This window comes from Leguminivora glycinivorella, chromosome 1, assembly GCF_023078275.1.
Source record: "Leguminivora glycinivorella isolate SPB_JAAS2020 chromosome 1, LegGlyc_1.1, whole genome shotgun sequence".
In the NCBI taxonomy this organism is placed as follows: Eukaryota; Metazoa; Arthropoda; class Insecta; order Lepidoptera; family Tortricidae; genus Leguminivora; species Leguminivora glycinivorella.
In genome coordinates this window covers 4,701,329-4,727,186 of record NC_062971.1, presented here as the reverse complement: position 1 = coordinate 4,727,186, position 25,858 = coordinate 4,701,329, and the positions used below count along the sequence as shown (strand labels likewise).

General features: G+C 38.3%; 1 protein-coding gene across 1 annotated transcript in view; it reads right to left on the bottom strand.

Moving 5' to 3' along the window:
• Nucleotides 1-25,816, bottom strand: part of LOC125226635 (trafficking protein particle complex subunit 10) — a 30,296-nt gene extending 4,480 nt beyond the window's left edge. Inside the window, exons 1-11 of the mRNA XM_048130672.1 lie at nucleotides 25,497-25,816; nucleotides 25,203-25,414; nucleotides 24,202-24,594; nucleotides 22,814-23,113; nucleotides 5,659-5,862; nucleotides 5,099-5,337; nucleotides 3,786-3,968; nucleotides 2,741-3,169; nucleotides 1,864-2,347; nucleotides 1,139-1,327; nucleotides 262-492 (exon numbers count right to left, since the gene is read on the bottom strand). Of these exons, the coding sequence (XP_047986629.1) occupies nucleotides 262-492; nucleotides 1,139-1,327; nucleotides 1,864-2,347; nucleotides 2,741-3,169; nucleotides 3,786-3,968; nucleotides 5,099-5,337; nucleotides 5,659-5,862; nucleotides 22,814-23,113; nucleotides 24,202-24,594; nucleotides 25,203-25,414; nucleotides 25,497-25,560 (2,928 nt within the window). The 5' untranslated portion in view covers nucleotides 25,561-25,816. The remainder of the gene's footprint in view (nucleotides 1-261; nucleotides 493-1,138; nucleotides 1,328-1,863; nucleotides 2,348-2,740; nucleotides 3,170-3,785; nucleotides 3,969-5,098; nucleotides 5,338-5,658; nucleotides 5,863-22,813; nucleotides 23,114-24,201; nucleotides 24,595-25,202; nucleotides 25,415-25,496) is intronic.
• Nucleotides 25,817-25,858: the final 42 nt, after the last annotated feature.

Sequence of the window (25,858 nt, the reverse complement as noted above, 5' to 3'; positions counted from 1 at the left end):
GAAAAGAAAATTGTAGTAAGTATGTATGGAATGCATATAAACTTACTGCGTTTTAACTTTGAGGAGAAGCATGAGATACGAGATTTTTTCAAAGTAGTGACGATATACAGATTTCCTCGTGTTCGATGTTAGGAGGCACCAGTATACCACCATGGGGGGATAAAGTGAAAGGGCAGTTCATGCTTCCTTCCAAGGGGTGGCACATAGTTCATAGTTCCTATCAAGGATTCTCGTACGGATTAGTTTTATTGAAAGACTCACCATATCTTTGGCATTCTTCGGATTCATATCCGACACAGTCGTATTGCCATCGCACTCTAACTTAGGCTCCGTCAGTTCAAACTGAACGAGATGGGCGACCGTAGATTTGAGGGTTACATGTACAAATTTTCTTGTGTTTGATGTTAGGAGACGCCACGACGCCACCATTGGGGGAGAGAAGTGTAGAGGGACCTCCATTGCTGCTTCCCACCAGGGACAGTTCAGCCAAACCTAAAATAAGAAAAATGATAGGATAAGATTAATTATAGGGTCTCTATTGTTTCCCATAAAGTCTTAAGTCATAATGTATCGTTTGTCCACATGTTCTTTAGTTATAATTTGGTTTTTCATTGATTTGATTTGTTACAAAACAAACCTAACCTATCCACAGATGACCTTAACGAGGATCCTGAAAAGTTAACCGTTTCAGAAATATAAAAATCTGGCAATCATTACATTGTGACTTTCAATAATTTATGTCAAATAAAGGGATCCGTAAATGTGATTGTGTTTAGTAAAACCTCCCACTTTGTCGGTTACCATTAAGGCGAGATTTACTTGTATATTTATATGAATTAATGGGACAGTGGGACGTTTTCCCGTGCACACTCACAAATTATACTATGCTTTGGGAAGTCAACAGAGAAAGACATAAACGTTTGACTAACGCATCCATCAGTGCATGTTCGATTGTTCAATGCTCCTGTCTTCTCTGCGTTCAAATAAGGATCGAGAGGTCTTTAAGTGACTTCACTTCCGCTAACTTAAATATACCTCCTGCTATTCTAAACAGTATAGTGGACAGTACAGAAAAATGTCTAACATTTTAAAATGTTACCTCAAAACATACGTAGGTAGATATATGATTATAACTTACAGTATGCTCCAGGCTTTTCTCCTTCTTGGGCTGAAGGTTTGCGAACAGCCGCAGCGGCACGCGAGTGGTCTCAAAAGGCTTGCTCGCCGGCACCGGTATGGAGAGCTCTCGCACTGACCCGGAGTCGCCGGCGTCTTCGGCGAGCCGAATCGCTAGTCCCAAAGACGTTTTTAGGAGTATTTTTGCGTTCTGGAAAAAAAGTAAACATAGTTCGAAAGATGCATAGGTAAGGTATATACCTATTATTTTGGGTCTTTTTAAATTTTTGCCCACCTAGTTGCAAAATTTCTACTTGTTAAACCGGGATAGTCTTCAGAAAAAGGGTTAGGTTTTGATGTTTGGTTTGTCAGTGAGACACATACTGATTATTAGGTGAAATTTAGGGATCTATTTGAATTCAACACGTCATCTGTCATAGACCAAAGGAAACAAATGACTACACGTATGCTGCAGTTACGGCATACGTGTCCACGAACGTGTTAAAGTGTTAGTAGATGGACCACGTTGCAATTGTTTCATTCGTTTATGTATGTGTATGTGAGGTGTGCAATAAAGAGTATTGTATTGTATTGTATTGTGTATGATACAAATGGTTCAAGTTATATAATAGGATACACCCAGTTCTCGTTTTGAATTTGGATTAACACTTCGCATATCTAGATTCAACGAGACTTTTATAACATACATTTAATCCACATAAAGTAGAAAAAATCACTAAAACTCACCTCCTCAATATGCGAACTGCCACTAGTCACAACCAGCTCCATAGCATGTTCTAACCCCGCCACCAAATCCTTCTTCGGCTCAACCTTATTCAAGTACACATTCACCCCCTGCGTCACCACATCATACCCCACTTTCAAACTCGTCAGCACATTGGACAAAAACTCTAACTTCTCTTCGACTAGAAGGGATATCTGACCAATTTTAAAAGTGCCTGGTGTTTTTGATATACATTCTAAGGTAATCTCATTCGTGCCTGGCTTTAATGTGAAACTATCATATGTAAATGAGTGTTCGTAGTTGCTCCGTAAAGTGGCGGACGGTTTCCTATATTTGCTGCTATCTGAGCGTTTGAGGGTCACTTTAGGGTTGATGCATTCTACTGTAGCTTTTTGTAGGGACTTGTCTTCTTTGTAGTGGAGTTGTGAGATTATGTGGAGCGGGTTTAGTAGTAGGTTCTTAGGTTTTAAATCGTCCAGTCTTATACTGAAAGAAAAAATAGTTGATATTAATTAAACTATACGATACATCTAACACAAGATTGTTTTAAAATACTACTATTCCTGTTTGATTTACAAAATATGTTGTCTAAAATCTAAAAAAAAAACATAAAAAATAAATTTGAATTTGTATGTGTTCTGTTGCTTAGGGCCACTTGCACCAACGAAAATGGACGGTTAACCCCGGGTTAATCCACCATTTTATATGGAATTTGACAGATGACAGCGCACTAACCCTGAGTTGTTGGTGCAAGTGAGCCTTAGAAAATTAGTGAAATTTGAAATGTTTGGATGAAAATTGGAAAAAAATGCCTTATTCCCATGGATATTAATTTCAATTGGTTGCATCGCAAATAATAAGCCCTATAAGTTAACTTACCTTGTAATTAAATTAGTTAATTCGTTATCGCCCTCCGGCGCGCCTTTCCTCGGCGAACTATTCTGCGAACCTACATTATTATTAACACTTAAGTCAGTCTTATAACTTTTCGCCGGCGTCCTCTTCTCTTGTTTATCAACTTTATACCTCTCTATACTAATCGCTGCGCGCGTACAAGTAATATCTTTAGGCATATTGCTTTCTACGACCAATCGGCATTGGACTTTATTGTCAGTGATATATATCCCGCGGTCGGACGGCAGGAGCGCTACGGAGACTATTTTGAAACACTCGTTGAGCTCAGTTAGCACTGGTTCAGGCTTTTGCGAGAGCGATTTGATGGACTTCATCATTTCTTCGAAGTAGAAATTTCTGACTAGTATTTCTAATTCGGCAGTGCAGGCTATTGTTGCAGAGAGCTTTGTGTATCTGAAATTTAAGAGTATAATGTAGACACGAAGGAAGGAGACCTAAAAGTCAGCGATATGGAGGTGACAGTAGTTCGGAAAGGGATGGCATAATTATTAGTATATAATACAATTATACTAAGCTTAATAAACTCATAACATTTTACAATCAATTTGAAATTGAAAGCGCTTTTTTCTTGCAGGTTTGAAGATCGTAATCGGCCCGGAAATACGGCCGGCGACATTCATTCCAGTTTAAATCTGCGAGTTAGGAGTTTCTGGAGAAACGCACAGTTGAGGGTTTTCCCAAACATCTGTGGTGATGGAGGAGTTTTGATCTAAGCGCGACATTGGTGAGCGGCGGCCATACATTGGAGCGAGACACAGCGATGAGACTTTTCATTCGCACGTATGGCTGCCGCTCACAGCTGTTGCGCTTAAACCAATGTCGTGGCTGGGCCGTAAATACATGTGATTTAAATTCTCCTACCTATAAACATCGTCCATCTTCTTAGCCGCTGCCCAGCTCTAGCCTGGTCTGACTAAAGTTCGCTATCCCTGCTCCTGTCATATTTGAAAACCACCCTATGACTAGTTACGCTATCATGAAGTTGCCTTGACTGTGTGTTTTGTCTTACCTATCAACGTCGTCCATCTTCTTAGCCGCCGCCACCAGCTCTAGCCTGGTCTGTGCCGCTAAGTCCCGCCACCCCTGCTCCTCGTAAGATCGGAGAGCATCCATGAGGAAAACTACCGCTTTCTGAGTTTCGCCAAGCTCTGAGTAAAACGCGGCTAGGTCCCGCCCGATGAGACGCGCGAATCTAGAATAAATCATTTGAGAGGTATGAAGTATAACGTTAACTACGATTTACAAACAATAACGAATAATTTGAAGAATCATAGATCTCACAGTAACCCTTAAAATATTAGTGAGAGCTTGGAACAAACTCCCAGAAGACGTGGTCTCAGCACTCTCAGCACAAAATGTGAATCAGTTTAAAAATAGACTCGACAAGCACATCACATCTACAACTCGGCTATGATTACTGTCATAATGATCACTGGAGGCTATAACAGTTTTTTAACTGCCTGCCTGCTTATTAAATAATAAGACATCATATTCATCCCTTCAGTGGTCGAGGCCGGAATCGAACCAGCGTCTTCAGACTTAATTCACCTACCATAAGCACCCGCTGTTTGATTGCTTAGAAGTTAAGTATTTTTGTTTTTTTGTCTTCGAAAAGATATCTCTAAAACTCATAGGGTGGTGTTTGTTGAATTCTGTCACCCATTCGTCTTATGGCATGTTGACTAGTATTTTGAAGTTTACTGTTATTGTTACTTCCGTAATGTAAACTGACATACCTTAACCTCCCTATGTGCTTATATTATATTATAATTTTTAAATGAAAAGAAAAAAGTAAACAATCAACGTCCATCATCAATAACTTACAAACGCGTCTAATATAGAGTTATCCCAGTTTTTTTTTAATTTTTAAATATATTTTTTAGCCAACTCAGCCAGCTCTCAAGTAATACTGCTGGAAGCTAGTCTTGCTGCATAACGCCTCTTTCAGCCGGTCCGTTGGCGTCGGGTGTTGGTTGTTGGCTTCACTATCTCCCATGCCGGCAGATAACATGACAACTAGGTGGAGCTGCTCGGAAGTAGGTTCAGGCGACCCTGGGAGTAACTAGAAAAATTAGTTAATACATACCTTAACCTGCCTATGTGCTTATACGTCCCCATAGCCAGCTCAGCCAGCTCCAAGTAATACTGCTGGAAGCTAGTCTTGCTCCATAACGCCTCTTTCAGCCGGTCCGTTGGCGTCGGGTGTTGGTTGTTGGCTTCACTATCTCCCATGCCAGCAGATAACATGACAACTAGGTGGAGCTGCTCGGAAGTAGGTTCAGGCGACCCTGGGAGTAACTAGAAAAATGAGTTAATAGATACCTTAACCTCCCTATGTGCTTATACGTCCCCATAGCCAACTCAGCCAGCTCCAAGTAATACTGCTGGAAGCTAGTCTTGCTGCATAACGCCTCTTTCAGCCGGTCCGTTGGCGTCGGGTGTTGGTTGTTGGCTTCACTATCTCCCATGCCAGCAGATAACATGACAACTAGGTGGAGCTGCTCGGAAGTAGGTTCTGGTGAGCCTGGTAGGAGACCGCATAGTTTGCCTAGTTCGTGAAGCTGTAAACAAAGAGTTAAATGAGGAGTGTGTTAGAGTCCGTCTAAGCTAATTTGGTAGGTACTTACTTGAACACAAAAAATGAGGGAGTGATATTATAATTACTATAATGTCATTGCTACGCAGTGTTTCGCAGGCGAACTGCGTCTAAAAGACGACGCTGACAACACGAGAACTAACGTGCGTTGGAACTATGGTATAGGTTTGTCAATGTTGTGCTGCGGTGCCTGAATGGCTTCTCGGCAGCAGGATCTCGGCACAGACGAGTCATTCATACTAACTACCTGTAACTATAGAGCTAAAGTGTTGGGCTGAGAATATACCTTGTCTTTAGCAGTATTGTGCAGCGGCGCCTGCATGGCAGCGCATTCCTCCCTATTCGCCTGTGACAGCCGTTCACAGGCGCGCAGGGTCTCGGCACAGGCGAGCTGCGCCCAGCAGGCCGCCGCACCGTCCACACCTGCGCACCCCAGAAGCGAGAGCTCGACTAACGTGTTGTGGACGGTACTGAGGCAGCGGGAGGCGATCTGGAAGAGGTAAAAAGTATAGTCTGACAGAAAACCTTTGAATACCAGACAGTTTAGCACGTTCTCAGGCACGAGTCCATACATCAAGCGATTCAAGCGAGGCTTCTTTTATGGACTCGCCGCCAGCACCGATAGAATGGTCGCGCGATAAACGATAAAACATCAGGCCATCCCTATCGCACTTACAAACAGTGCGAAAGGGACGGCCTGATGTTATATCATTTATCGCGCGACCATGATTGCCTGACAAGTGGTTTGTGATCTCACGCGCGAGTTCATACTTGAAGTCGCGAGAAGGAATGTTGTGCTAGACCGCTGGCACTTCTATCGTAAACGGCGAGTAATTGTGAACCTTGTCGGAATGCAAAGATTGTCATTTGAGTGTAATAGCTTCAGTTGACGTTTCTGGGGTCAAAAAGTTACATAGGAAAAAAATGTTGAATAAGGGCAATTGGCCAGTTCCAATTAACGGACTGTCACGTCAATTAGCAATAAACTGTACAACTTCCCGTACAATATACCTATTGAGCTAACGCTTTACGCTTTTAGACGTTTTGGTGCAACGAACCTTAAATATTGGAGTAGTGTTTTAATGTTGCTGCCGCCTTGTAGAAACGGTGCAATGGCTAAGGTCAACCTAGGGTGCTATTGCTATATTTGCCAGATTTCTAGTAAGAGGCCAATTTTGTAACTAAAGTAGGTGTACTACTTACCTAATAATAATTTGTTTTTTATCAAGATCGGAACATAAAGTACCTACTTTCTATTAATACAATCAGTAATAAATTCTTCAATGACATAAAAAATACTCATTGCCTACGTATGGGCGCGCGATGCGCGATTTGTTTTATGTCTTCGATTTCATGTTACCAATTATTTTAACCATTTATCACAAAGCTGTTCAACAATTATTTTTAAACTTCGAAATAATGTAAGTAAAGTATTTATTTTGTCCATTAATCAAAATAACTCAAAAAGCGCGTCGTATTAATATCGCACAAAAAAACAGTAAGTAGAAAACACAAGTGATTGTAGAATGAACACTGTCATAATTGTGAACATGGGTGATTGGCCGGCCATTGATGGCGTGCAAGGATCATTTTCTTAATAATACACCTGATGGTAAGCGATTACCGTTGCTCATATAGATAGCCGTAACATCAGAGTTACAACACCTCTATGTTGTGCTCCGCCCCAGTGCGTTGCCGACATATAAGAGAGGGTACGCACTATTTAATAAAGTTTGAAGGTCATATGGATTCATCGGCAGCTGGGATCAATCCGAACAGTTCCTCAGAGCACTCCCCGTCATGCGATAGAAAATGACAATAGGTATGACGACTACATAAAAAAATGGCATTCTGTTTAGTCCGCCCATAAATACTGAATACATATTTTTCGCTTTTTCTAATTAATGAAAAAATACAAAGATATAGAGCATCAAAGTTCCGGAGTGGGGGCTTGTGACGTCACTTCTAAGTAAATATTGTACCTAGGCGTGACGTCACGCGGAACTTCAACGCACTGTACCGTCGTCATTTTTCGTTTACGAGAAAAAAAAATAACGTGTCTAAAATTTTTTGATAATCTAACTGACGGACTAATTAGTTTTTTTAATCGTCTCGCCAATTGATTACCTTTTTTGGCCTATGCTCTTTACCTTCTCATTTGTCGACGCACGTATTTTATATGAAATTCACTCCGATAACACGGTGATTAACGAGCTAGATGCAACTGCAGGCTTCGTGCGTGTAGCGTTGCGTGAAAACGATAACTCGTACTGTCACCGAAGACTGCATGTGTCATTGGCAGTGACAGCGTATAGCTATCATAGATCACCCTGTATGGATTCCTTTGCAGCACTTACGAAAAGACCGTGGTAAGCAGTAAGCACTATTCCTATAATTTACAAATGCTTATATGGTTTAGGCCTCATATTGGTGGCGCGTCTCTTTTATATATAAGAGTTTTGAATGATTCACGGTTATTTTCATTAGACTTATATTGACCGGGATATAGACCGTGATTACCTTTTTTTTGTGGGGAGCTCGACAAAAATCAAAAAGGTAATCACGGTCTATATCCCGGTCAATATAAGAGGGCTTTCGTGTGAAAAACAGTGAAATCGCAACCGAGCGCTCGATCATACCGTGTGTGGTATCAAATTAAAGGGCTTTGCGAGTGGTTTACAAATATATATCACATTATAGGACTTTTTCTACTTGGTCTAACAAAATATGAGAAAATGTCCAAAAGTGGTAACAATTGTACCGGTGAAGGCTCGTTTTCAAAAAATTGCCAAAAATTAATAATAGCAATTTATAATTACTAAGGCATAAAAGCAATTTAAGTAAACGTTGCAGATTAATTAAGTACAAAAATTACTTCGATGTGATGTAGATTTTCAAAGAAATTGACACTTAATTTTGGGTGATTTCTGAAAAAAATTGAATTCGTCTTAGCCTCGTTTACTCTTTTTCAAAACCTTATAATAAAAATGTAGTCTGAGAAGATTGCAGTACAGGATATACTAATTATAAATTTACCTGTTTTAGTATTCAAAATTGTCCAAATTTTACAAATAAGATCGACTAATTCCGCTCTATATGTGAGTTTTTCTAAACGTGCATTAGAGAAAAATTCATAATTAATTCAGTGAGTTAGTTTTTAAAAATCCAGTCTTACAAAAATCAAGATAATAAGACGCTCTAACTGAAACTTGAAGTAAATAAATCCATTGGATAACGGAAAGTGTAGTATTTCACCGACTAAAACTATCAATTTTACATTATTTTGACGTTTTTTTTGAAAGCAGCCTTAAGTCTTTTATATATATTATAATAACTATTTATAATCACTAAATTCAAGTATCTACATATAAATATTATTAAGGTAGGTTAATATTTAACCTGTGTATCGACCTCTAACTTCACTTTTCATTGTATGTATTGTTTACATCAGTTCACTGTTTCCTGTGTGGCTTGCCCACTTTCACTGTAATTTTAAATAACACAGTTTTTTCTTAGTAATATATTGTGTATATTAAGTACATTTCAGTCAACGGATAACTGTTATTGGCCTAAGACTATGTAAAATACTTATGTAAGTTGAATATTTACGGCTGTTGTTGTCCTAAATACCAATAAATAAAATAAATAAATAAATATTCGCAAATAATAGCGCATCTACTTATTATTAACGAGCCAGACGCAACTGCAGGCTTCGTTCGTCTAGCGTTGCGTGAAAACGATAACTTGTATACTGTCACAGAAGACTGCATGTGTCATTGGCAGTGACAGCGCAGTAATTATAGACTCCGTTTGGATTCCTTTACTATGTCGACTCTTATAACGAATATATTTAATCTCATATTGGCGACGCACATAGACGCAACTGCAGGCTTCCTGCGTCTACCGTTGCGTGAAAACGATAACTCGTACTGTTACAAAGACTACAGATGTAGTGCGAAAAGCGATTCCTTCGTATTTTTCCGGAAACGTTCGTATTTGACATGCTAGTTCAGTCAATGTCAGTGCATCTTGTACTAAAACTGACTGAAATAGCATGACACGTTCGTACGTTTCCGTAACAATACGAAGGCAAATCTTTTCGCACTACATCTGTACATGTGATGTGATTTGTCATTCGCAGTGACAGTGCAGCCACATATGTATCGTAGTATAGGAACTTGTATTAAAACCAACGATCTATTTCCTCCTTAAAATATGGAAGGGACCTATCAACTCTCCAAAACTTAGTTTTACACAGTTCAGCAGTTACAATTTTTCCTTAAAGATAATTCAATAAGTATTACACTCAACTAATGAGTCGTGCCATCTAGTAGTTCAGTGATCTGTGTCTGTAATAATTAATAAAACCTATTAAATGACATGCGACCGAATTCTCAAACGCTACTGTTAAGCCCACTAAAATTGTTCGCGCTCACTGCAGTAGTAATTAAACTGTCATTTGGTTAATTAAACGCAGTTAAGCATTTTAGTTCATAATTCAGAGTGATATTAATGGCACAGCCTTCTAAAACCACTACAATCATTATTAAAATATCTTATGTTATAAGCAATCAAGGGACAACTGCGTTGGTTTACCTATAAATGTTTAGATAATAAGTTACCTACGTAGGAATGGATGTAAGTAAAAAAAATATTTACAGCTTTGCAGATCAACATTTGCGGACGAACGACAAGCCTAGCATGCGGTGCATTCTATCCGCGACTCCATACGTAGGTATATATATATCCAGCGCTTTTTGAAGTTCAGGTATGGGTAGAGATGGGTAACTACCCAGGTAAATATCCGACGGTGGGTATTTACCGGGTAAATACCCGATATTTACCTACCCGCGGGTAAATACGCGGGTATTTTCATTTTTCTTCCAAATTTGACGTTTTTAAATGGTGTTTGGGCTAAAATAGATTAATTTAAGTCAATCTTTGTAATTGTACACATAATGTTTATTCAAATTGGGAACGAATAGGTTGCTATGAGATAAAATGTGATTTTAGTGTATCACTCCAACTATAAAAATCGTGTAATATCATTCTCTGACATACGGAAATAATTTAAAATGCTTTTAGTATAAATTATAAGTTTGATAAATTAAAACTGTAAATAAAAATATGTGAATAAAAATATTAAAAAAAAACCTTTTTCAAGCTCATAACTCATACATAGTATGTTCTATGACAAAAATGCGTAGAAACTTTTTTGTAGGAAATTGTGTCTACTTTAGTTCGTACATACAATACTTTTCGATATTAATGATAGTTTCCATGAAATATGAAAAAAATACATTTTACCCCCCCTAACCCCACCATAACCCCCTCCAACCAGTACTAGGAAGTTTATCTTTATCGTATAAATACGACTAATTAAAATACAATCTAAAAAGCACACATAAAACATATTTTTTAAATTATTTTTAAAAATATACATTAAAATTTCTGTAAACTTAATTGTCTATTTGACTGAACAGTTTTGTTTTAAATTGTGTATAAAAATTACAACCACTAACTTTAGTATTTATCTCCATTTTAACACAAATCAGCATGTCCAACATGAAATGAATCTACCCGTCAATTTGGGTAGATACGGGTAAATACCGGGTAGATAGGTATTTACCGGGTAAATACCTGGGTGGGTAGATTGGGTATTTACCCACGACCCATCTCTAGGTATGGGCTTGCGCTCAAGAACGCAACTCATTATAGCAGGACATATAAAAAAAAATGGATGTGAGTATAAATCCACTTGCAGAAGTTGATCACAGTACAGTCACACTGATAATAAACTAGCTAGCCTAGAATGCTTACGTTCTATGAGCGATAACTGGATAGGTATTAATAAATAAAAGTTTATTTTAATCAGTTAATATTTGCAGTCTAATTTGGGATAAGTATCTAAAGTATTAAACGTTTGAGCGGATAAAACAACTCAAATATAATCGCCGTGCCCTCGTTCTGAAACGGACGCGATATCTCGACTACCTAATTATGACATAAACTTTACTGAGCCTATTTATTAATCCTGACTTATAACAAAGTATAAAGCAATAGACGTACAAAACATAAAACATATAATTTACGCACAGATATGTAAGTAAATAATATATTTATTAGTCTTATGCTACATTAAAAATATGTCAGATAGCGCGGAGCCCCATGAGTCGAACAGAGGATCCGGCAGACCTCGCCGGCGATGGCGGGATAACTTGGACTCCTTTTTGACAGACTGGCCAGTTTTAGCTCAAGATCGAGAAGAATGGAGGAAGAAGGGGGAGGTCTTTGCCCAGCAGTGGGACACAATAGGCTCATAATATATATAGCGCGGAATATGTCACTAAAATATGAAAAGCAGAAGAAATACATTTGAACATTTAAATGCTAAAAACTGGGGGACGGGTTTCCCCGAACATGTCCTAGTATTTAGTTAGCCGTAGTTAGGGGAGTGTCAAGGCGCGCATAGGGTAATAGGAAAAACCCGAACTATTTTGTGGGCAAGTTTTGTAGCGATATCTACAGTTAAATCCATACTAATATTATAAATGCGAAAGTAACTCTGTCTGTCTGTCTCTTACGCTTTCCCGCTTAAACCACGCAACCGATGTTGATGAAATTTGGAACAGACAATCTTTAGACCCTGAGACAGAACATAGGCTACTTTTTATTTCGAAAAAAGGGATGAAGGGGTTGAAAAAGAGGTTGAAAGTTTGTATGGGATTTCTTAATTTTAAAAGATAAAACCATGAAACTTTATATTTTAGCACTTGATAAGAAATCATTGAGCATCTTGATAACGGATAGGGATAGGGATTGGGATAGGGATAGGGATAGCGATACGGATACGGATAATATGGGTATCGTTAGAGGGATACGGATAATCGGTCGGCGGTCTCTTACAATCAATGTGCTCTAAGACGATCGTTGTTTGCTTGCTTGAAGATTACGTTTGCGATAAGTATAAGCAAAATGTAAAAACTTGTACTTTTTACCCACCGATCATAGTGTCGAAATACGGGCTATGTGGGATGTTTATAAAGGTTTCCCCAGCGTATATAGAATTACCTACGCTGTGGTCGATGTGTAATATTTCTACAATCATTGCAAGCAAAAGTATTATGTGCAATCGAAATAATCGCAGATAAATATACCTACAGATAAACCTAAGGATCCAAATGAAAATCTTAATGAATACTTTTATTACGCGGGCGAAGCCGCGGGTAAAAGCTAGTACTTTTATATTACGTAAATAAGAATAATATAATTGAGCCTAGATACGTCTCACAAGGCATCCTCTCACACGAGTGGGTACAGGCTATACTACTCATGACTCACGCTAGCCCAGTGCCACCACCGCTATACCTATCGATTTCTCTAACGAATACACGCAAAACTACATCGCTGATATATACCAATCATTAAATATTTACTGCATTTTTTCGCCAATAAGCAGCCGTCAATCTAGATTTACAGCCAATTCCTCAGATCGAAAGTAGATACGTGGTGCGTATGTCAACGTGATTACACACGATAATTGACTGGTAATGACGCGTCGCGGGTGGCAGCCGACGGTAATGGATGTCCAATGTCTAGGTTATTGGCAGAAATAGGGCGTTTGATTGTGCTGATTTATGATTATGACAGTAGTCATAATTACGAAGTATTTTGGTAGTAGCGAATTTAAGTTACAAGTATGTGCAAGAATTTCAAAATACTTGAAATAAATGCTACAATTAAGGGTATTTCGCAATTACCTACTCGATAACTATACAATGACTTCGCTCGTAGGTAGCCAATTCCAGCGTTTTTCCACGAAAACTACTACAAATAGAGCATGCCGAGCGTCGCTTTTATAAGAAATAATTCATATTTATTGTACAGTCAAGTGTAAAAATATGGGTGCGTACAACTACTACAACTTATCAAAAATATGTCCCATAGCACTTTATGTCGGCGGAATAAGGTCTCGGTACATATTTTTGAGCGGATAAAATCGATACGTATTTTTGCACTTGACTGTACATAATACTAAATTATACATATTTAACAATCACACTTTACAATACTGAGTTAATTTACAATATACAAACAAACTTTACACTTACTTTAAACTTTATACTTTAGCTATTATAATAAAAAATAAATATGGCTACCATTAACCCTATGACCGTCAAAGACGTTAATTGTGTAGGCAAATTTCAACCTTCTTGCATTACGACAAGGTCGACGAGGTGCAAACATGCGCATGGTGTTCAAAATATTAAAATAATGAAGTAGTCTTATTATCAGAATAATGATGAGATTAAAGCCTCTGACCACACATAAAGCGTTTTGATAGCGTAGCGTCAGCGGAGCGCCGCCGCCGGACGAACGCTGGCGTTCCGCTCGCAATCCGCGCTCGTTAGTTCCCGCCGGCGTCCGCCAGCGTTCGTCCGGCGCACCGCTAAAGCGCCGCTCCGCCTACGCTCTCAAAACGCGCACGTGTGGCCGAGCTTTAGTGAGCGTCAGGACCCCTGGACCACTACAGATATTTGATGTTTAGTACATACTAAAATTTAGTACCTATTTGATACTATTTGGTACCTGAGTACATATATTAGACCCATTAGACCCATTCCGAACGCGCGTTAGACCCATTCCAAAATCCAAAGATACTGCTAATGTTGACAGCTACAGGCCTATAGCTGTACTCTCCACGCTGGCGAAATTGTACGAGTCTATACTGCACCGATTGGTGACAGGGCAACTGAAACCGTTTTTGTGTGACTCACAGCATGGTTTTAGGGCAAAACGCTCCGTAAATACCAATTTGATGACCCTGACTGATATTATATCTGAGCATCTAGATAAAGGCATCCAGGTGGACGTACTTTATTTTGACTTCAAGAAGGCCTTCGATCGCGTGGATAATGATGTGCTATTACATAAGTTGAATGGTATAGGCTTCTCGCCTAAGTTGCTAACCCTATTAGCAAGTTATCTACGCGATCGACGGCAGTATGTTCGTCACGGATGCTTCGTCTCAGCACCTTATCACACGAGATCTGGTGTCAGTCAGGGTTCCATACTCGGTCCCTTCTTGTTCGGGCTGATGGTTAACGACTTGGAGACAGTTGTAAAGAACGCAAAATGTCTGTTGTACGCTGACGACCTGAAGCTGATCTTTGGGGTGAAAAATGGTGCAGATTGCATTTCCCTGCAGGAGGACATTGACTCCGTGATGCGGTGGAGTGTTGAAAATAAACTGCTCTTCAACGTAGCCAAATGCTGTGTATGCTCATTCAGCCGAACTGCAACACCTATACTTGCGCCTTATACCCTTGGACTGGATAGGATTGACAGGGTGTCCTCTGTGAAGGATCTTGGCGTTGTCTTCGACTCACGATTGACATTCCACGATCATATACGTGAGCTAGCTCGTAGCTGTTTTCAAAGATTGGGCTTCGTGATCCGCAATGTTAAGGAGTTCGAAGATGTTGGGGCCATAAAGCTTGTTTTCAATTCACTGGTCAGAAGCAAGCTGGAGACCTCGTCAATTGTGTGGATCTCCTATGAGTCGACTTACGTCTTACTTCTAGAGAAGATCCAAAAGGCCTTTCTCAGATTTCTTTACAAGAAAGTCTATGGCTATTACCCGTTTCTATACCCAACGAAGTTCTTGCTGGGAGCACTCGGTTATAATTCTCTGGAGGTAAGGCGTAACTGCAACCTGTTAGTCACCGTTTGTCGGATGCTGCGGGGTGAATCAGACTGCCCAGATCTGGTAAATTGCGTTCTCAGATTGTATGTGCCTGATATTCCCAGAATTAGTCTGAGACCGCGTGTGCGCCCGCTGTTGGCGGTGCCGATAGCGCGCACAGTGTCACGCAAAAACTCACCGCTTCCTCGAGCTTTGACACTTCTCAATGCGCTACTGACGTCAGCACCTGATTGCGATTTGTTTGCATGGAGATGGAAGACAGTGTATTTTGAGTGTCTGAGGTATTGCGAGACGATGGATGATAGGCCTTCCACGGTCGGTGTATGATATTTTTAAGTAATTGTGTGTCGTTATAATACTTTTTTGTAAATTGTATTTTTTGTCTATGTTAGTTTATTCGGTGTATTGGTGTTTATGCTGTAATGTCGTGTAAACTTATTAAATAAATAAATAAATATTTGGTACCTCCACTGATATCGAAAAATCGAGCGAATAAAGTGGCCAGACATTCTGACGTCAGGATGTCTGGACCATTTTTGGTTTACATAGTTCTAGACAACACTACTAATTGATATCTTAGTCAATATTTACTACCTATTTGGTACCTGTCAATATATTTTTTTCAAATTTTTTTGGCGTACCAGAAAAAAGTTATGATGGAATTTAAAGTTGTGAGCCCAGCCGTGGCGTTGAAGTATGTAGCGCCTGTCAAAAGAATAGAGGCAAATCCGCCTGCCCTCCTGCGCGTCAACTTAAATAGGAATTTATTTTTAGGCACTCGCACATCATCTCTACTGACTAGTGGCATTAATATAGTCGAAATATAAAAGTAATTAGTGTAATTACACTAGTTTTCCATTTTCCTCCTGAGAGAACCTCCTACAGTCTCAATAACGTCTAATGTCATGTCATGTCCCTGAGAGACATCTCCTGGCGGAGAAATTTGTAAATCAGTTTACTCCTGACAGCTGGTCATTTTTGCGACTGTTCAGCAGCTGTAGAGCTGTATGGCAAATTTGGCGGCATTGTGGTTGTAGGTACTGATAGTAGATGATTGATTTGATATTTGTATTTATTCTTAATTCATAATTGACACTTAATCGATGCAAAAAACAAATGTTACCGAAAGCAGTGGTTTATTTATATGATAAACCCCTATAACGGAGCTCGTGGACCATAGACTGGTCCACATCATCAAAATACATCCTATATACCAATATTACCAATGACGCTGTTAATTATAACAGTTTATGCTATTTCCCCCCTAGAATTTGTCCAACTGTTGCCACGTGTTTAGGTCTCTCAGGAGGAAAATGGAAAACTAGTGTAATTACACTAATTACTTTTATATTTCGACTATATTAATGCCACTAGTCAGTAGTAGAGATGATGTGCGAGTGCCTAAAACTAAATTCCTATTTAAGTTGACGCGCGCAGGAGGGCAGGCGGATTTGCCTCTATACTTTTGACAGGCGCTACATACTTCAACGGCACGGCCGGGCTCACAACTTTCAATTCCGTCACAACTTTTTTCTGGTACGCCAAAAAATCTGAAAAAATATATTGACAGGTACCAAATAGGTAGTAAATATTGACTAAGATATCAATTAGTAGTGTTGTCTAGAACTATGTAAACCAAAAATGGTCCAGACATCCTGACGTCAGATAGTCAGGGACCAAACGACCTCTTTTACAAAAAGTCGTCGACATCTCTTCTAAATACCTAAAACAGGTATGGATGTGTTCCTCGTTATCTCCAGATTACGAATTGACCTGTTTTAGTTTATGGAGGGGGGGACGGGTTGAGAAAAAGGGGGGAGAAATATGGCGGCCGACCATCATAGATATTTATTCACATCTCGAGTCCTATGGCACCAATCTGTTCGTGCAAGGTGTCGTTTGAAAGCTTATTAAACCTACTTTAATTGTTTTTAAATAACTATACTCATAAAAGTAACCGTTTACGAAATATTTGAAAATATGTGTTTTTTTATCGCGCATGATTTGCACAAGTACTAGAAAAAATGCGTCTAACTCAATAAACAATAACTTTACCGCAATTGATGTTATTATAAAATTTTTGCGTCTATTCATGCTCTTTCTAAAAATATAAGTTTCATTGGTATATGATAATATATAACCATGTAATTACGAATTTGGTTTAGCAGGAGTCACTCTGCCCGGTCGCAGAAATGGGCGCTGACCGTAGTAAAGTATTCAATATTTTTGAGGTCCTATTTTACGGATCCATATGCGAGAGGTATCGTTTCAAAGCTAATTAAACCTACTATATTTTTTTATAAATAACTATAATCATAAAGGTAGCTGTTTAGAAAATATTTGAAAATATGTGTTTTATAGACCATGAGTCGTACAACTGGTAACACAAGTACCTACTGGTAAAAAATGCTTCTTAATCAATAAACAACAACTTTTCCGGAATTGATGTTAGTATAAGATTTACGCGTAATTTCGTGCGCTTTCTAATAACATAAGTTTTATTGGTGTATGATATTATATAACCAAGTAATTACAAATATGGTTAAGTAGGGGCCACAGCGCCCGGCCACGTATGGATGCTGACCGTCGCCAAATTTTCTATATTTTTCAGATCCTATTTTATTTAACAGGAATCTTTTGAAAGCATATTATGCGTACTATCATTAGTTCTCAATAATTTTAGTTGTAACTGTACTGTAGTAGCTAACAAAATATTTGAAAATATGCATTGGAACCGATGTGAGTAAAACATGCTTCTAGCTCAATGAATTATATTTTTTCCGCAATTGATATAATAACAAAATAAACGGCGAAATGTATGACCTTTTCAAATAATAAGTTTTGTCAGTATTGCATAAACAATTAATGTTAATTTATCCATCATACTCACTGCGCACCGTCATATACATGGATGACCATTTTCGTTGCCGTTTTCATAATTTTTAAGATTGTGTCTTGGTGCATGACCAATAAACAATAACTTTACCGCAAATAATGTTATGATAAGATTTACTGGACATTTCATATGCTTTCTAAAAATATAAGTTTTATTGATGTATGATATTATACAACCAAGTAATTACGAATTTGGTTTAGCAGGTGTCACTGCACCCCCGTGACGTAAATAGGTGCTAACCGTCGCCTAATTTTATGTATTTCTCAGATCCTATTTTAGCGATCAATTTGTGAGAAGTATCATTTGAAAGCATATTATGCGTACTATCGTTACTTTTTAATAATTTTAGTCGTAATTGTAGAAGTTTACAAAATATTTGACAATATGTGTATTTTTACTGTATATGAATAGCATTCGCACTGATACGAGTGAAACATGCCTCTAGCTCAATAAATTATATTTATCCGCAATTGATATAATAACGAAATGAACCGCAAAATGTATGGCCTTTACAAAAAATGAGTTTTGTTAGTTTTGCTTAAACAATTAATGTTAATTTGTCCACCATACCCACTGCGCACGGTCAATCGTCATATAAACGAATGTCCACCGCCGTTGCCTTAATTTTTTCATCATTTTACAGATTTTATTTTACTGATCAATTAAGTATATAAGTAAATTCAATACGTGATAGATTATATTTATTATGAATATACGATTAGTGAAATAAAATCTGAAAAATCATGAAAAAAGGCAACGACGGTGAACATTCATTTATATGATGGTGCGCAGTAGGTGAGCTGAACAAATTCAAATTAATTGTTTATGCAATACAAACCAAACTTATTTTTTGTGTAAGTCATACATTTTCCGTTTATTTTGTTATTATTTCAATTGCGGAAAACTATAATTTATTGAGCTAGAAGCGTGTCTTATCAATGCCAATGCTATTCATGCACAGTAAAATACACATATTACTGTAAGAGGTTTCGCATTCAGAATGAAACCTTTTACAGCAGTCATGGTCGCTGACTGGCAGTCCCTGATTTAAAATTGGAACAGTATAGAAGCGTCAAGGAAAACAGACACTTCAAAGGGGCATTCATATAGAAGCAGCGATTGAGAGTGAACGGTTGTACTTAGCTCCTAAAATAAAAAAAAAATATTGATTCAAAGCGTTGTTTAAATGTTTGGATGCTCTCCACTGATAGGCCGACTCTCTTACATGGTGGAGGCACTAACGTCTGAAAGTTTCCCCTAGTTTCGGTTTCAGCGTTTTCAGACAACGAACCCCGACCTCACAGCGCGAGGAAGCGCATGCCAAGCGATAAGCCAAACGCGCTTTAAGAAGAAGGAAAACAAAGTGACCATCGTCGCCGATACGAAGAGCTATTCCGGGTGATATATTTCTTATTATCTAATACTCATTATCACCCATTCCGTAGTTAAAATATAGCTGTGCAGAATTGACGTAAAAATGGAATGCGAGACATTCAACAGAGCAACGGGCGCTCAAGATTGTGTTGTTCAAGAAACTCTACGACTCCTCTTCGGTGACCATGGGCGTCAACGCAAATTGCGTGAACATCAGCTCCATCATACCTATATACTTAATCATACACATATGCAGTAAATCTTCCTAGATATGTAGGTTACATTAGATAGGCAATGTAAATTTAGTTTCAATCTTTTAATTATACATTATATTGTAGAACTTACGGAATAATTGTGATTTGTGAACTAAAATGTACATTATTTCAAAGGAAAAACGACTTGTGACAGAAAATGTCATTTGCCTATCCCTAATATTAAAAAGGATAATTATTTGTAAATAACCACATAGAACTAATTATTTTGGCGCAATATATAACATGTAGAATACTATACATATTATTTATGCAATGTTTATATTAGAATAAAAACTATTTGATAGGCTTATTTATTCCATAATGTTTTCCTATAGCTACCAATAAGGTTAAGTTATATGAAAATATGTAAACTGTGGAATAAAACACACCCCAGACTGTAAATATTTAATAAATAGATACAATCGTTTAAAGTTATAGAGTAATATGTCACAACACCCTTATAATTTCCTGACTACAAAGAACAACGTTCATACACATTTCTTTTACATGTATCAAGACAAGGCCGACTAGATGACCAGTTGATCCAGCTGTTCACGGTGTGGCGAGATGGCTGGCGGTCATATGCAACCCCCACTTCGTCGTCATCACCAACGTGCAGCGCACTGCAGCTGCAGCAATCTTCATGAGCCGTTCGGGCTCCACTTCACTTCGCAACCGGCGCGGCGGGAAGATTGGCGGCCATGAGAAGCCCCCACTTCAACGCCACCGCCAACAAGAATCGGCATCTTCAAAATTTATTATGTTTTTTCATGTGAAATAAACGTTTTGCCTTGTTTTTTTACTTAAAGTTAGGGGAATTTGCTAACAGCTGTCATGTCAATGTCATCTAGTCATGGCCACAGACAATTAGCTGTCAGAAAGTTCAAAATAAAAGGGTTTAGTCGATGGGCAGGGGTTAGGTTTTTGCCATTGGTTTTCCTAACCATAGTCCATATCTGACTAATTTGCGAGGACCTTGGCTATAGTCCAACTATCCAAATTATGGCGGTCTCAACCGTGGACTAGGCAACCACGCAAAGAGCGTTAGATGTTGGCTACCTTGAATGAGGCTGTCACTATTGGGTGTTAGGAGATTTTTTTTTTTTGTGTGTAGGGGGGCCTGGCTTAGGTAGGGCCAACCGGTAGTTAGGGTAGAATAGGATAGGATAGGGTGTAGTATTGTGAACAATGGCTGCTTCTAACATAAGGGGGAGGGATATGTAAGAGGTTTCGCATTCAGAATGAAACCTTTTACAGCAGTCATGGTCGCTGACTGGCAGTCCCTGATTTAAAATTGGAACAGTATAGAAGCGTCAAGGAAAACAGACACTTCAAAGGGGCATTCATATAGAAGCAGCGATTGAGAGTGAACGGTTGTACTTAGCTCCTAAAATAAAAAAAAAATATTGATTCAAAGCGTTGTTTAAATGTTTGGATGCTCTCCACTGATAGGCCGACTCTCTTACATTACTAATCAAATATTTTGTAAACTTCTACAGTTTCGACTTGAGATAGTAGAAATAAAGATAGTACGCATAATAAGCTTTCAAATGATACCTCTCACAAATTTATCAGTAATATAGGATCTGAGTAACGTAGAAAATTTGGCGACGGTCAGTCAGCACCCAATATCGTGACAGGGCGCAGTGACCCCTGCTAAACCAAATTCGTAATTACTTGGTCATATATTATCATACACCAATAAAACTTATATTTTTAGAAAGCGCATGAAATTTCGCGTAAATTTTTATAACATTAATTGCGGTAAAGTTATGGTTTATTAAGTTAGAAGCATTTTTTATCTGTATATGTGCAACTCGTGCTCGAAAAAAAAACTCATGTTTTCAAATATTTTGTAAACAGCTACCTTTATAACTATAGTTATTCAAAAGTAATTATAGTAGGTTTAATTTGCTTTCAAATGATACCTCTTACATATGGATCCGTAAAATAAGAACTTAAAAATATTGAATACTTTACTACGGTCAGCGCTCATTTTTATGCGACCGGCGGAGTGACCACTAGGAAACAAAATTCGTAATTTAATGGTTATATTATCACTTACCAATAAAACTTATATTTTTAGAAAGCTCATGAATAGTCGCGTAAATTTTACAATAACATCAATTGCGGTAACGTTATTGTTTATTGACTTAGAAGCATTTTTTACCAGTACTTGTGCGATTCATGCTCGATAAAAAACACATATTTTCAAATATTATGTAAACAGCTACCTTTAATACTATAGTTATGTATAAACAATTATAGTAGGTTTAATTATCTTTCAAACGATACCTCTCACATATGGATCCGTAAAATAAGACCTCAAAAATATTGAATACTTTACTACGGTCAGCGCCCGTTTATGCGACCTGGAGGATAACCCCTGTCAAACAAAATTCTTAATTACATGGTTATATATTATCATATACCAATGAAACTTATATTTTTAAAAAGAGCATGAATAGACGCAAAAATTTTATAATAACATCAATTGCGGTAAAGTTATTGTTTATTGAGTTAGACGCATTTTTTACTAGTACTTGTGCAATTAATGCGCAATAAAAAAACACATATTTTCAAATATTTACTAAACGGTTACTTTTATGAGCATAGTTATTTGAAAACAATTAAAGTAGGTTTAATAAGCTTTCAAATGACACCTCGCACGAACAGATTGGTGCCATAGGACTCGAGATGTGAATAAATATCTATGATGGTCGGTCGCCATCTTTCCCCCCCTTTTTCTCGACCCGTCCCCCCCTCCTTAAACTAAAACAGGTCAATTCGTAATCTGGAGAGAACGAGGAACATATCCATACCTGTTTTAGGTATTTAGAAGAGATGTCGACGAAAATCGTGAAGGAGACGACTTGTGGCCAAATTGGCTCTAGACTAAGAATGTCTTGCCACTTTATTCGCTCGATTTTTCGATATCAGTGGAGGTACCAAATATATGTACTCAGGTACCTAATAGTATCAAATAGGTACTAAATTTTAGTATGTACTAAACATCAAATATCTGTAGTGGTCCAGGGGTCCTGACGCTCACAAGCTTTAAGGTTACTGTTACTTATTTAATAGTAATATCTGTTTTGCCCAATGGTTGACTGGTAGAGAATGCCTTAAGGCGTTAAGGCCGCCATTTGTACTTTTTATTGATAATTTGTTCAATAAAGTTTAAATAAATAAATAATGTGCGAAGACTTACCTCACAAGGTTTAAACATAAGCAGTAACATGGCACTTTGACGTTGAAACAAATAGCTTCTAAAATCCAAGAGCGAAGCTTTCTTCTTAATTATTAACTCTCTCAAATGCTGCGGCACCAACGCGGTCAGTCTGACCGCCTGCCAAGATGTGATGGGCTGCTTGAACGTGTCAAGCCATTTTGGACCCTCTGTCACATTGGAATTGAGCACGAATTGAGAGAACAGTGCATCCAATTCGTCATATTGGACCAATGCTTCTTCATACAAACCTAACATTTCTAATACAAATGCTAGTTGTTCCTGGAACAAAATTAGTTTTACAATAAATAGGTACCCATTCAATTTTTAAGACATACACCATGTTTTTTTTGTTTTCCGTTAAATTCGACACGTAGCTAGGTTCATTATCAGGATACCTGGTGGAATGCTTATAGCGACCCTGCGACACTCCAACTCCACCCAAGGCGGAGACGGAATTTGTTGGTGGTTTTAGACGGTAGTCCTACACTGGTTAGTCCGTCATCGCCCCTGGTCCCCTGGACCGGATGGCATGTGTAAATGCATTTCCCCGACATTAAAAAAAAGGTTCATTATCAGGAACCACCCTGTATATCAGTTTAAGTTAAATTCGCAAAAAAAAATTTCATCACATTCGTACATAATAAATGAATTTATTAGTGTGAGAGAACCTTAAAGCCGCGTATCGACTGCGCGCGGCAAACCATCGAACATCGGCTCGCGCGGCGGCCGCGCAATATGGGGACGGGTCCGCCGCGCGCGGCAGCTTGAACATTGGCGCGCTCGAACGTGCCGCGCGGCGAACCAGTTCGTGTCGGTTTTTGGTGGCGCGGCAAAGGAGCGTCAGTGTGTTGTGCGTGCGCAATTGGGACGGACCTAAATGAATGTTTGTTCACGGATCGCCTGCCGCGCGCCGCTGCCGCGCTATATGAAAATGTTGAGCTTTAAATTGGCTCGCGCACCAAAACGCAGGTTTGGCGCGGTCGAACATAGCTCGCGCGGCAGCCGCGCGCAGTCGATACGCGGCTTAAGAATAACATTCAAGTTAGTGTCAAGTGATTGACGGCACATGTCAAAACAAATAACATTCGTTTCTTAGAGAAATTACCTAATTGTATTTGATTTAAAGAACTTTCCCTTAAAGTTAACGGAATTCAATAAAAACAGGGTGTATATTATACTGAAATCTCAAAGCAAAAAGAAATCTACATAAAGGGTCCATATAAAAATTAAGAAGTCAGCTTTTTTTTTTTTTCAATTTATTATCTGTAGCTTTACTTTAAATGCATGGTAATTTGTATGTACTTTTAATTAAGAGATGAATACTGTTAAATGTTTTTGAACATTATGAGATAACTGTCTTTTCTTACCTGTAGAATAAAATATTTACAAAAATCCCACTCCGGGTCATTTCTTTTCTCTCTCTGCTCCCTCATGTGCTCTTCGAACTTTATCAACGCCTTGTTGTACGCCACCAGCACGAAATGCCTCATCTTCGCCACCAGCGCTCTCCATGACTCTGCACTCCTCGCTTCCGACTTAATAGGATTAATTACAGACAAAAACCTATCTTCTGTCTGTTTTATGGCAAAATCCCCTTTAATTTTATCCAAAACTGTAGTTCTAGGTAGCAGCTTGTTGGTTTTCCTAATATCATAAGTTTCTACGAGAATTATCATCCAGTCTGTGATGCCTTTCTTTTCTAGTTGCTTGAGCCATATTTCTATATCTTCTCTGAGTGTTGTCTTGTAATATTCTATGTCCTATAGAATAAACAATATATTATGTAATGAAGGAAAAAAACTAAAGTTACTAAAAATAACATTTAATGAAAATATTGGCTACCTATTTTTTGTGTATAAAATATACAAATCAGAAGAGAATCATAGCCTTATTAACCAGAAGGGGTTTTGTTTTTGAATGTGAAAGTAATATTTACTGCATAAGTTTAGAAAAAATAAAATGTTTACAATGTTGTTATTGGATAAATCTTATACGCTCTAACGATTTCGCTGAAATTTGTTGTGTCGATCTAGCGTAGCCTTAGATCCCGGAAAACGCGAATTTTCAGGAATTTATGAGTTTTTCTTTCGCGTTTGTAAACGTAAAATATGGTCCTTAATTTCGCCGCGCGCGCATCGATTCCGCTTAGCTCAGTCGTACGAGGTTGGTCTAATGTATGCAGATAGATCGTAGGTGTCAGGGTTTCGAATCCCGGCCAGAAATTAAGTTTTTGTTTTTTGTCTTTTTTTTGTTTTTGTATTTATAAGATTTTTTTTTTTATCTAAAGACGTGATATATTAAAAAGAACCGAGCAAAGCTCGGTCGCCCAGATTTATTTTAAAACTGAATAATACTGTAATCCACTTACCACACAGTCAGTCCAATAAATATGCAGGATCGGGCGGTTTAATAAATTAAGATCAGATTGCACTTTATCCGGATTATATTTAATAAAAGAAGCCTCCAAGTAAACAGACTTTGTAACACGGCCATAGGATCTCCTCCACTCACACGAATCCTGTGGAATCGCGGCCACTAGCGGAGCTTCTAACGTGCAAAACAAGTTCCAATCCCCAGCGCCTACAAAAATAAACAAATATGTAAATCTGGAAGCACCTGTACTAAAGTTCTCTCACATAGGAATTGGTTTCGGTAAACTTACATGTTACAATAGGTTTATTGGTCATTCCTTCGCGATTAGCTGGCGAATTATCGACCCCCTTCATTTTTCATTATCAGTGAAATCCCTCGGTTGTGCGGGCATGACACAAATTCTAAATTCCGCCTAATTACATACGAGTAGGAATCCACCCACTTTACTATAAGCAAATAATAATGACCACACTCATATGAATACTAAACTTTTTCTGCGGTAGATAAATATAAACTGTTTATATTGAGGGAAATCCTAATATTTTCTACTCGTTTTGATTTCTTTTTTACGATTAAAAACTGGATTTTGGTTGTCAAAATCTGTCGCTGTCTTGACAGACACCCAACACGACAGTGACGTTTCGTTTCATT